This window comes from Numenius arquata, chromosome 6 (genome assembly GCF_964106895.1).
Source record: "Numenius arquata chromosome 6, bNumArq3.hap1.1, whole genome shotgun sequence".
NCBI classification, from domain to species: Eukaryota; Metazoa; Chordata; class Aves; order Charadriiformes; family Scolopacidae; genus Numenius; species Numenius arquata.
The window spans coordinates 57184491-57197373 of NC_133581.1; the positions used below are offsets into that span (position 1 = coordinate 57184491).

Here is a 12883-nt window from a genome sequence, read left to right on the forward strand (position 1 = left end):
TTTTCAGAGAAGAATGTGACATTGGTGGCTTCTTTTCTATCACTCACCTCTTTCTGCCCTATAGCATGCAAGTCAATTTTTAAAAGCCAAGACGTGCAAGTAACATGCCACTAGATTTTAGTATTTTTTTTTAAAACTCTAACAATTTGTGGTGCTTCTGTATTTCCTTTTTTTGTCATCCTTTGTATGCTAAACATATAGCTCACGAGGTCAAGGATACTATTTACAATTCTGTAATGTGTATGTCTACGACACTTAAGAAATAAATATTTACACTGACATTCACCTGTCAGAGCCTGTCTGCAGCCTCCCCACCTTTTAGGAATGAAGGCCAAGGCGAGCTCACTGATAAGGGCTGCTGTTAGGAAAGATCTGGTGGGAGCCTCAGCACAGGATCCCCCCTCCTTTGCTCGACAGCTGTTTTTAAGCTGAGGCTCATCCCCGAGCCCCACTGCAGCCGTGCCTGTACCTGGCCATGCAGCCCACTCATATGGACCCCCACCCAGGACTTGACTACCCGGCTGGAACTGGGATCTGCCTCATCCCCATCACCATGTGCAATGCTCTAGACTGGTGACTGAACCTGGATACTGTCTGTAACCTGCTTTGCTCGCCTTGCTCAGCTAGCGTGGGCCCAGGTCCTCGCTGGTCAGAGTGAAAAGCAAGAGGTCAGAAGAATAAGACACTCAAAAGTTGGAAAAATATTGATCCAGAAGAACTAATCTACATACTGAAGCTAATTCATCTTAAACCCATCATAACAAACAGCACCGAAACACCAAGTAATGCCAGGTATGTGTGTGTAGGCACGACAGGTTACCAAACTGCAAACATGACTGAGGAGTCAGGTATTGGCCACGCAGATGAGAGCTCAAACACTGGAGTGCTTTAGAGCTGGGGCTTGGCGTTCATAATATAGCACTCCTACAGAAAAAGATTACTTATGTAAGAAATAACAAATCTTACCTCTCCATGATAAATAAGGATCTGGAAAAAGGTGTCCATAAGGAGAATGCGATCTGGTAAAATGCTGCTGCTATCCAGAAGAACAGGCTAAGATTTAAAAATAAAAAATTACCAACTGATGCAGAAGTGAGCAATCAGGCGGCATTAGCAGCTTTTTGAATCTGTCACTGAATCTTAAGAACTTTTTCAATCACTTACTAAAGCTTCATATTTGCTCGTTTTCATGTTATACAACCGCAACCCACACAATCTCATTCTAAAGTTATCCAGCCTGATTCTGAATATATAACTTCATGGAAGTAATAAAAATTGTATCCAAGAGCTGAAGCCTCTTTCATTATTATGCACTTTTCTAGTCTTTCAAGTACCTCCATATTTACCTATACAGTGCCATTAACTCGAATGATATTTCAATGTATAAAGATTCAGTAGTTATTCAAGTGTAAGATCTGGGGGTTGTGGGTTGTTTGGGTTTTTTTAGTCTTGTCCCCGCAGCTATTATTAACTGTGCATATATATCCACCAATACTGTATCTAGTAAATACTTAGGATTTATGAAATCTAATGTAATATTTAAGGTTTTAACTCAGTGTCTTAGGGGCAGTAACACTATATTGGCACTATATGATTTAATTAATCAGTACCATATGATTTAATTGGACCAATCTTATTGGGGATACCAAGAATATTAACTATTCCAAAAATCAAAAAAAAAAAATATCATTATTCATTCCACACTGAGGTGTCAGCTCCCACTGGATCACGCTTCTCCTCTGCATCACCCACGTGACTAACTGTATTCATACATGGGAGAATGACCTTACACCTGTGAGCAGCTCTTCACAAACCACCTCATCACATTAAACTCCACTATTAAAAGTCTTGGTTTTATCCTCATGACATAGTCTAAGAAAAAAAAAAATCCTAAGAAAAGTTCTAATTCCAACCTGCCTTCTATTTTTATTTTCACTGTCTGACCATTTCCTCACTCTCTCTTATCTGTCAGACCTTACACTTCTTTCACAGGCTTCTTGGAATATCATGTTTTTATTTTAGGTTTATACAGAATGTGCCACGATAAGGTCAGCCGTAAGGTTCTGGACCAAATCTTTACCAAATCTGGTAAACGCATCAAAATTAGAAGCTTTGGATGAGGGTGTTAAGATTGAGGGGAAATTTGTACATTTCAAAAACACCCCGACTTTTCTTTCAAACTCTACAGAAAAAGTACATTTTGAAATAAAAACATTTTCGTTGATGATTACATTCTGGTACCACAAAAACAAAGGCAAGACTCCTACAGCTCTCGAAAACTAACAAAAAAATTGCCATTCTTTAGTTTAAAACATCTTCTCTTCACAAACTGACTTTTCTTCTCAAAACTATGCTATCTTCCACTCTCTACTCTATTATGCTATTTTCTGCTCAAAACTATCAAAATTCTGAGATATGCATTGTTCACAGTATGTTCTATAGTAAATGAATATTCTTTCTCATACAATAAATTTTAAAACAACGCATTTTATAACATGTAACAGTGAGGACAACAATCATCTCTCTCTCAAAACAGCACCTTTTAACCTACTGTTAAGTTATATATAATGATACCTCTGGCGGCCCATTGAAGGAGTAGGCGTAAAGAATGGGCTGAACCATGATAAGTGACTGGGTTAAATCTTGACGCATAAAATGATGACGGTAGTATGAGCTCTCATCTGGACTGTTATTAAAAACTTGTAAGAAAGGAGATCTTCTCAAGTGAAACATAAACTGCAAAACAAAAACCATTTGTTTGAACGTTCACAGATAAAAAAGGAGAGTTGTACAAGGACAGAAATGCTTTCCACAAACTACATGAGACCAATGCCACAACAAAATTGAATTGCAAGTCCTTCAACATTTCTAACTTGTACATGCACCTTTACCAGTTTTTATATACCCTCATGAAAGTAAGACAGAGAGATCAGAATGGATAAACCTACAAAGCAGCTTTGAATTAAGAGAAAAGTTTCATATTTCTTCTCCGATACTAACTGATAAGTGGTATGACTGAATATTGCCAAACCTTTCCTTTACTGTAAGTTCTACTGTTCCTATGAGGGAGGCTGCTGTGCTTGAACACACAAGGTAAGTTATAGCACATGAGCACAAAAAAGAACGTTAACCACAGAAAAGTTGGACTTCGTTAGTAAAATGGAAAAAGCAAATCCTAAAAAGCAAATCCATTGCTGAATCAATCTCTCCACACGCTCGATCTATCTCTCCAGAACACTTAACACCTTGAGACAGGTTGGTGGATAACTCAAACAGAAATATCTCAAAAGTCTATGAAGAGTCCAAAAGCAATATATAAGGAGCTATCAGAATGGAGGAATTCATCAGAACAGATTATTGGCAAATAAACTATTCAAAGTTTAACATAGTCAAGCTCCAGTTCACCAGTGAAGTGTTTCTTTTCAGGTCAGTATGATAAATCATATAGAAAAGAAACAACAAAGCAAAACCGTATCTTTTCTCATGTTTTCTGAATTTCTTCATTAAAACTGCCCTTAAAAAAAACCCAATGTGATTACAAACTCAGGTAAGATGAGGATTCCATTACAGGAGAAACAAAACGTGCACACAGTTAGAGGAAGCTTAGCTGTAAGGGACAGAGGGCTAAAGGGGACCCAGCAGCACAGACAATAGGAGTGGTCTGTCTCATGTCACACGCCAGACAGTAGCTGGGGACAGGGGGTCTTTTCATTCTGGTATTCACTGTGAGGCCACATTCCACTCTGTGCCTCAGCGCCTCTTCCTTCACCAAGCATTCTCTCTTTATCCCTTACAGACACAACTTCCTTCTACTCACCTGCGGGTAAAGCGAAAAGGTTTCTGAAAATCTGAAAGAGCTCGGATCATCCTTGTGATATTCTCCAAATTTCTGACACTAGAGCAAAAGAAAAATTTATCAAAATTGAGTTAAATACTTGCTTGGTCATGTCACTGCTGTACATTCGTTTGTTTTTAATAGACACATGATCTGAGGTGCTTAGAGCTTTGTGAGCAAACAGAAAACTAGCAAAAACACTGATGTAATTTCTTTTCTTAACTAGCAGTGATTTCCTTGAGTATGAGGCTTTAATGCTTTTCTGGGTTTTTTTTTTTTCTCTAAAATTGCTAAGCAGAGTTAGATGATTAAACAGCCCTGGAGAACATGTTCAAAATTAAATTATTAATAACCACTAACAAGGAAGAAATAAAAACAAACAGAAAACCGAACTTTTGAAAATAAAAAAATTCCATATGGTTTTCTAGACACTTCGACTTTTTTTTTTTTGCTAAAAATATTTCATTTACAATATCACTATAGGCAGCAGAAAGTAGAGAAAGCTTTAATTTCTGCTACTCTCATGCTAGAATTTTTCTCAGTTGCTGGCAATTACCAACTGCTAAGGACTGAGAAAACAAATAAACAGACTAAAAACATATCTGCTCTTTTTTCCATTTGAAATTGAAAATTTCAGCTAATGCTGCATACCCATTTGTGGAAATGAAGCATTCAGTTTATTTTTTGTTTTGTTTTAAAGAAAGAATCATTGAACACTAGTCATTTAAGAACGATATGTCTGGAGACAAGAAACTGATCTGACTCTCTTAATATAGTCCTTTTTACCAGCCGTATAAGTTGTCTGTCCAGCCACCTAAGCACGTCAGGCCCCTCTTCCGTCTCTGCCCTGTAGACGGCCAATCGAGCCATGAGAATCGCAGCCGCTTCCTGGTCAAAGGATGCGGCAATGTTCTGGATCTGCGTCTGCGCATCTGCCCAGCTGCAAAAGAGAACGACACGTATTTGCATCACAGTGAAAGGGAAGGTATTCAACCTCAAAATATCCCTTCAAAATTAAGGCAAAGAAAGCAGCGTTAGCAGTTTAACAAACACATGCTGGAGCTTCAAAAATCTACCAAGCCTCTTAGTTAACCATTCATTATTAGAAACGTCCCTTATCTGTACAGATGCCATGCAAACAGTGAAATGAAATACAATGCCACTTATAAAACAGTCGTTATATTAAAAAATATTTATTATGAAAGGTAAGTCACAGAAAACATGTTAGATTGAAGCTAATCACACATTCCCCACAGTAGCATTTTTCTTGTCACCTTGCTTTTTCTTTTCAATTTACAAGGTGTACTATTAAAACTTCCTTTTAATAGTCACCAAGAAAATTCTACTAATACAACTAAAAGTAGGTTAACAAGATATTCATATCAACAGTAACGGCAATGCTTTTCTTAATAAATTGAATCTTCCATCAAATTAACCAATCAACCTCCTTCATCTTAAAGGAAATACCACTGGACACTGAAAAATGTCTGCGTAACATTAAACATCGCTTTCTAAAATTGTGATGTAAATTGGATCAAGGAAACCGCAGGTAAAGGTCACACGTGGAAGCACAGGTATTTTACACTGCCCTGAGCTGCAGTTACCACTCTCAAGTTAAGTGACTTTTGCCATTCCCTAAGTCCAACCATCTCCTCAGTTTAGGCCACAGAATTTCACTCAAAGCTTCCTCTTCATCTCAAATCACTTGGGTTACTTCAGAGCACTCTCAAAACGTCATTCTGCAGTCACTGCAACCTCCCAGGGAAGAAACAGCTCACAGAACGAGAAAGGCAACTGGCTCAAAGGTACGATTGTGCCTTCACCACCTGGGGCACTGCATATCCCAGGACAATAGACTGGTTAAAAAAAAAAAATCTAAAGATTAAAAGGCAGATATATCCTGCTTTCTGGAAAATGATTCATCCAAGTAAAACATACTTTCTGGCAACTGTGGTCACTCTGATACGTCTCTGTCCGCTGGAATGCTGGTACTGAGTCACAAACTGGATTGCACCACGTCCTCCTTGAGGAATGGGAGCGTTGTGCTAAGGACAGGAGGAAAAAAAAATTAAAAGGAGGTGAATCTCAAGAGTTCACAGTACAACTTGAAAATGTTAAACAAATTACTAGAAAATGATAAAATTCTTAGCAATATGCAGCTCAAGTTATATAAATGTGTTGTCTGGTGCTTTTATTATGTTGAGTACCTTTACTAAACATGGCTAATAAACTCAGAGACTTGTTAACAGATGTTAGGAGCAGTCACTGCCTCCACCAGATACCCTTAAAGCAACCAATGCTCTCTCCTTCCACATACCCCTACAGCGACAGTATTTTCAAAGGGGCTGTGTTACAATTGCTGGTTTAGTTAGATTCTATTTGAACATCACGTGAGTCACTAGAATTGCAGGCAACAAAACTGATGCTATTCTAAAATGTTGATTAATTAATCCCAGAAAGTGCCATCGATGTGTGAAGATTGAAATCCAGGTGTAAACTGAAATTTCAAAACTCTAGTCAGTAGAAATACAGGTTTATACGCTCCTAACAAGGTATGTAATTTCAAAAGAGAAGGACAGTTGAAATCGACTACTGCACACCATGACCAGACCAGTTTTAGAGCTAGTAATAAAATGAGACCAAAATAAATACACAAAAAGTGATGTGAAGAACGGCTAAGGTAAGTTCAAGTTTTCAAGCCTTTGCATAGGTTATAAAGTATGCAATATAGCATAGTAAATATATACAAACTACAGTCAATTCACATAGTTCCTGAGCTTCAGGTATTTGGAAGCAGGGAAAGTACTAGAAGGAAGTAGCACATTTGCTTGTCATGTTTTTATCCTCTTTCCCAGTACCCCTCAGGGAGACAAGAAACCAGGCTCTATGCCCCTGAGGCGTTTCCTTGAAACCAATCTTTACTTGCAAATACTGAGCAATTAAAACAAATTAAAATGTAACATTATGGAGTAATTACCCTGTAAAACTAAAACATCAGAGAACTACTGAAAAGCACTTTTAAAAACACAGATTACAGCATTTTCATATATTGCAACTGAAATGTATTTTAATAAGTAACACTGAAAAGAAAAACTGGACTTAGATTATGAACTCTATTCAAAATTTATAGAGCTCTGATTCTCATTATCATATTCAAGAAGAAGATTAGCTCATCACTCAGCTGTTAGTGTCCATCTCTAAACTTTGGCAACACAAAATGGCAACACCATTTGTATCCCTGCTACTGTGCTTGAGGGAATCACACAAATATATAGGCTTCACCATCACATAAAATAAAATTACTGTGTTTAGCAGACAAGTAGACAAATATTTATTACCTGGTTGACCACTTCAAAGTACAGTGCAAGTGTTGTAGTAGGATTAAGTCCACAAATCTTCCACTGACAAGTACCTCCTGTCCCAATCTCCTGTAGAAAGATTTTATAATACTTTTATAAACCAGAAGTATTACCTTCCTTTGTGAAGCATAGCATCTGGCCATTATAGGTAACTGTTTACGAGCACTCTGTCACAAGTTTTCGCCCGGCTCACTCTCTCAGGCAAACACTCTTGCAAAACAACTGCAGTGTTGGATGCAGAAATAATAAAAAGGGAGATGCTTGCAAAAGAGTAAAACATTAGAAAGACAAGGAGGTGGCATTAGAAAAATGGAAAAAGCCAGTCAGAAACAGGAAAAATTACTAGACTTTGCTTAAACAGAGGTAAGAAGCACATGTAAGTGGAATGAAATGGAAAGGCACACCAGTAAAACCTCACGTAGAGAGCTTACGTAGTATTTAGTTACATAGCCTGCAGTAACTAACAAGGTAACTATATATAGATAGTGATGTATTTCAACCTACAATTCCTTTCTATCATCCAAACAACACAAATTCCCAGCGAAAACAATTAAAATAATCAGTCATCCGTAATGAACCCAGTGAAACCAAACAAAACATTCAAGGAAAAACATACTGGCAGCGCTGTCGCTGTGCTTGTGTTCACTGTGGAAAGCATTATGGCCAGATTTAACTGTCCAGTTACCGCTTGCAACGAGCCGCCTGCATCTACAGTTCATTCATAGGTTTTACCTCAAAAATTTTAATTTGGTTAATTTCAACAAAAAGGTTTTTGGAATAGAAATTAATCATGATAAAATTATAAAGCAACAGATATGAAATCACAGTTAAATTTTCCATTATATCCTATGATTTAAATACGTAACATAAATAAGGAGATGCACATGTAATTTTTTTTGGGGTTTTAACTTTTATCATGCAATACGGAATCATTCAGGTGACAAGCTCAAACCAGGACATAAAATAAGAAAATATCTACCAGACCACTACGGAAAAAAAAATGCTGATTATATTGGGATTTTTAGTTCAGAAAGATACAATTGTAACTACAAGGAAAATTTTTAGGCATGAAAAATGCTTGATTAAAACAGGCCATTTGTAAGCACTTTCAAACTGGAAAGTGCTGGATTATGCAGATTGTTAGGAATAAAAGTCAGACCTTTCAAATATAAGACATTTTGGTTACTTGCAGGAATTGTTTTTTATTAGCAATCAAATGCAAAATTAAACTGTAATAATATTATAAGAAAATAAGTGATGATTTAAGTCTGATGTAAATTTAAAGGAGTTACTTCAGGGGCCTGTAATAGTTGGATATTTTACTCAATTAATGAACCATGCATTTGGTGAAACAGCTATGCAAATGAGAAGATGAGGTCAAGATAAAGGGGATGTTCTCATGGTCTTGTGTCCTCCTGTTCTCTCAGTCTTTCTAAACAAAGTATTTTCATGATTCTGTTTGGAGAAACAGATATAGCTCCGATTTTAACAATAAAGCATGGTAACTCGCTTGATACTTGGTTTCTGCTTTGCCAGCATATAATTTCTCCGTAATACTTTTCAAGCACGCGCTCAGTGGACAAACCTAACCAAGCAACAAGGGTTCTGCAAGCTCTGATACAACTTGAATCTAACCTAGAAGTGAACAGGAGTTTATCGAAAAAATAGCCCTTGCGTGTATTTAATTTAAAACTGGTAAAAAAGTAAACACTCTTTATTCCATTTCTGGAAAAGTTTCAGTCTCTCTTCAAATCCAGAAATCCTGTTTTTTCATACTGAAATATTGCCTTCTTTTTCAGCAAAGTTAACTTACATTTTCTGAGACACATGGTCCTTTAGAGTTGAGAGAGACACAGGGTCCAATTGCTCCAGAAATCTTTACTTCTCTTGAAGTCTTCACATTTAGAAGAAAAACACGCATTAATATGCCACACTAAGAAGAACTCAGTCTTATTTTATCATTAGTTTATGAAAACCTTAATGCAAATCAGACTGTTGATACCTTTAGGAAAGGTTACCCATAAAATAATGCTTGATACATGTAGAGAAACTTTTCATGTGCTCAGTTTCTGCACTTAATTATGTATGTTTGCTGTACCAATTAGTACATCTGAAACAACAGCATGAACATAAATAAAAACATGGAGAAAAGCTACTGCTATTTGTAAACCTGGGAGCCTAGAAAGTATATTGGATAATGTCTATTTTCTAGAAAAGTAACTAAAACATTCACAAGATGAGATTAAACCTGAAGATGGGTAAGATGAGCCTATACATACCCCACACTGAATTTATACTCTATGTCCTAAACGTATTTAGCTAAAAGCAAAATCCAGTTATTTACATTCTTCCAAAGTCATTTTAAAGCGATTTTTACATTCCTCCAGAACTGGGGCTATCTTTTCCCATTTTCCAGGATCTTCCAACAAAATTCACAAGAACATGTACATGAAAAAAGAAGGTCCAATTATTTGTTCTGGTATTAAAAACTTAAACAGAATTTTACTGAACAAAAAAAATAGCCCCATATTCTTCTCCAAGGCAGGATTGTAATACTTTGCAAGAAACATCATGGAAGACCATACCCGAACCTACACCATTCGGCTTTAAGCTTCTCACAAGAGTGGAAGTGAAAATGAACACTGTTAAAGTGCCAGGGCGGATTCCATCCAGAGTGGATGGAAAATGAAAGGAAAGCTGCCCTGGATTATGTAGAGAACCTGGACCTAAAACCAAGAAATACTCACTACTGATACCAAAAACTACTCCCACAGCATTATGAGTTTCTAATAGAGACATTAATTTTAGTCTCTCTTTCAGCTGTCACTGAATGCAGAGTAAGAAGAAATTAACATTATACCTAACTCACATGTACAGAATCACAGAACTGTAAAGAGACAGCTAGGCAGCAACAACTATGTCTGAGCCAACCCTGACATATCTGTCCAGCAAGTTCCTAAAAATTCCTTAAAGGGCAAAGATTCCACAGTTCTTAGCCATCCTGTTCCTGTGCTTCACTAACACACTGCATTTTTCATTCTTACCTTTATTTCTAATGTGCCACCAAATCCCATTTTAAATTGTCCTTGCATATCTTTTGTGAATACTCTCTGAAAGGTTTGTTTGAATAAAGATGTATTGAAAGAGTCTCCCATTACCATGTAGCCTCTAGACAGCAACAACAAAAAGAACAAACAAAATTCTCAAGTTAAAACAGATTCTTATTATGCAATAATTTAGCACATAAGATTTATATAGCTTATTTCTATTAAAGGCAAAAACTAATGACAGTTCTTGGTGTGGCACGTTTTTCCCTTCTTAAAATGGACTATCATAAAATTAATGTTTTGCTACAATGTTAGGGATGAATTTTGCAAGTGACCTTCTTGCCCAGTCAGCATCTTAAGGTCATTGTGATTATAATATATAAAAAAATCTTTCACTGGGACAATCTTTCACTGGACTTCAACACTACACACGTCTCACAACCTTGTCAAGCAAAGTCAATTAACTACTTCTAATATTCAGTATTCCAAACCAATTACCATGCCATTTTATTTTAAGTAGTTCACTCATTATTTCAGGCTTAAATCTATGCTCAAGAAGCATGATTTGTTTTTATGCTCAGCAGTATTCTGTGGATGGAAGTGCAACAGTTGCCACTCATCACGAAACACCATATGCTGCATTTAGGCAACAGTAATGGGAGATATTCTTGTTATTCATCCAAAAATATTAATTAAATCGTATTACTAGAATATGTTTGTAGGTCAAACATTACACCTGAAAAAAAGTTATAGAAGTTTTCAGGCGGATACTCAAAGACAGAAGACAATAAATATGGGCAGAATCGGAAATTCCTCCCTGTATGCAGGATGTAAACAAATAGAAAATAGGAGAAAAATGGACAAACTATACATTAAGGCTAGTTTTGCTGAAAGAGCAGAAACAGGGTAAGGTGAGTCACAAGAGCCGAGAGAAAGAGCAAAATTATACTGCAGCATATAGAAAGATAAAGCTTGAGTTTAATGCACAAAAGGATCAGGAATCAAATGTGCAGGTCAAGTCATAAACTTAAAAGATATGAAGTAGTGGAAACTCCCACACTAAGGCTACACAAACATGCCCCTGGAAAGAAGCAACCCAGCAGTGACGGTGTGGCCAAGCTGGCCTGAAACTCAGCCGCCGCATCTCTCATTCTTCTTGGTGAGCCTCCATACGTACCACATGCTTAGGATCCTCTGCCATACGAAGGTACTGGCAGGCAGCTAAGAAGGCTCGTTACCCACAGACACACCCGCTGTTAAACCGATAAGCAAAGATGCTTCATTTCACTTCACACAGCTAACAATAACCACCAAGAAAAATGAGCTTGGCAAAAGAATCCAGACTGAAACCAGAAGTCTAACCTACAAATCAAGTGGTATGCAAAGCAGGTGGCAATACTAGCAAAATGAGTGTAGAAAAGACTTTCAGAAAGAGAAAGAAACGAAAAGACACCCCTTGAAAAAATATGGAGGAAGAATTGGCAGGATTTACAAAATTAATGAGGTACTTAACAGGGAAGCAAGAGTCAGAAGTTATCCCAGGCTGTAGATATGCATAACAGGAAGGGTGTGGGTGCCATCCACAGTGACACAGAATAGGGGAGCGGTTTCATGAGAAAAACTAGAACTGACATTGATCCTGTTAAAAAGCACTGATGGCAAGACAAGCTGGAGGGAATAAAAGATCATGTCTGAAATGTAGAACTGGACAGAGGGAGCAAAAATCAGGAGCAACAGATGTACCTGATAATCACCTATGACAGTAGTGGAAACTATGAACAACTAGAAGAAGGGATAAACAAGACAGAAGGAATAACACAGGGTTTTGTAGGGCAAGAAAAAGGAGGATGACAGGTCCTTATCTTTACCGAAACCTGCAGATCACATATACGCACACTGAAAAATAGCAACAGTACATAGGACAACTTGCCTATTTAAAAGATATTAATGTCATTTAAGCCTCAAACAGATCATATTAAAAATAAAAACAGCAGCAAACCCCCTTCTGACTAAACCCACCGTTATGGTGACAAATTTGCCAGAGAGTGAGAAATTCCAAAATTCTGGTAAAAATGCAACCATCACAGTATATCAGAGTAGGTTTGGGAGGTTTGTTGTTTGGTTGGTTGTTTTTTTAAAGTAGCAGAATGGTTTTGGTAAGTGCTTCCTGTTAAACAATTTTAAAAAAGAAAAAAAAAAAAAAACCCTGCACCTTCATATACTACTTAAAAACGAAGAGACACATACCCAGTGTAGTTGGGACAACACTTCATCTCCAGAAGACCAGTCTGATCCAATGCACATGCATATATGTCAATAACATGACCATTTGTTGCAGCCCGATTAGCCAGGGCTTCAAAATGCTAAATCCAAGATGAAAATACAGATCATAGCAATTTATGAGGTGAGCTCTCCCTCATCTTCGTATCAAATCCTAAACTCCCAAAATTTTTCTAAAACAACATTATCAGACTTTATTCACATCATAGTCTAATACAAGCTAAAAGGATATTTTTTCCTAAAGTTAAAATTAAGACTGGAATTTTCAGCACCTGTTTTTTTCCCACCAGCTGAGAACCTGACTCACACTAGACAGACCAAGGGTTGCAATTTAAACTAGAAAATGACCTTGATTTCTTCCT

At 37.1% G+C, this 12883-nt stretch overlaps 1 protein-coding gene across 1 annotated transcript in view; it reads right to left on the reverse strand.

The window, feature by feature from the left end:
• Positions 1-12883, reverse strand: part of SEC23A (SEC23 homolog A, COPII coat complex component) — a 28881-nt gene that overhangs the window by 6176 nt on the left and 9822 nt on the right. Inside the window, exons 9-17 of the mRNA XM_074148395.1 lie at positions 12489-12604; positions 10239-10362; positions 9008-9088; positions 7174-7263; positions 5774-5880; positions 4622-4775; positions 3818-3895; positions 2575-2736; positions 967-1053 (exon numbers count right to left, since the gene is read on the reverse strand). Of these exons, the coding sequence (XP_074004496.1) occupies positions 967-1053; positions 2575-2736; positions 3818-3895; positions 4622-4775; positions 5774-5880; positions 7174-7263; positions 9008-9088; positions 10239-10362; positions 12489-12604 (999 nt within the window). The remainder of the gene's footprint in view (positions 1-966; positions 1054-2574; positions 2737-3817; positions 3896-4621; positions 4776-5773; positions 5881-7173; positions 7264-9007; positions 9089-10238; positions 10363-12488; positions 12605-12883) is intronic.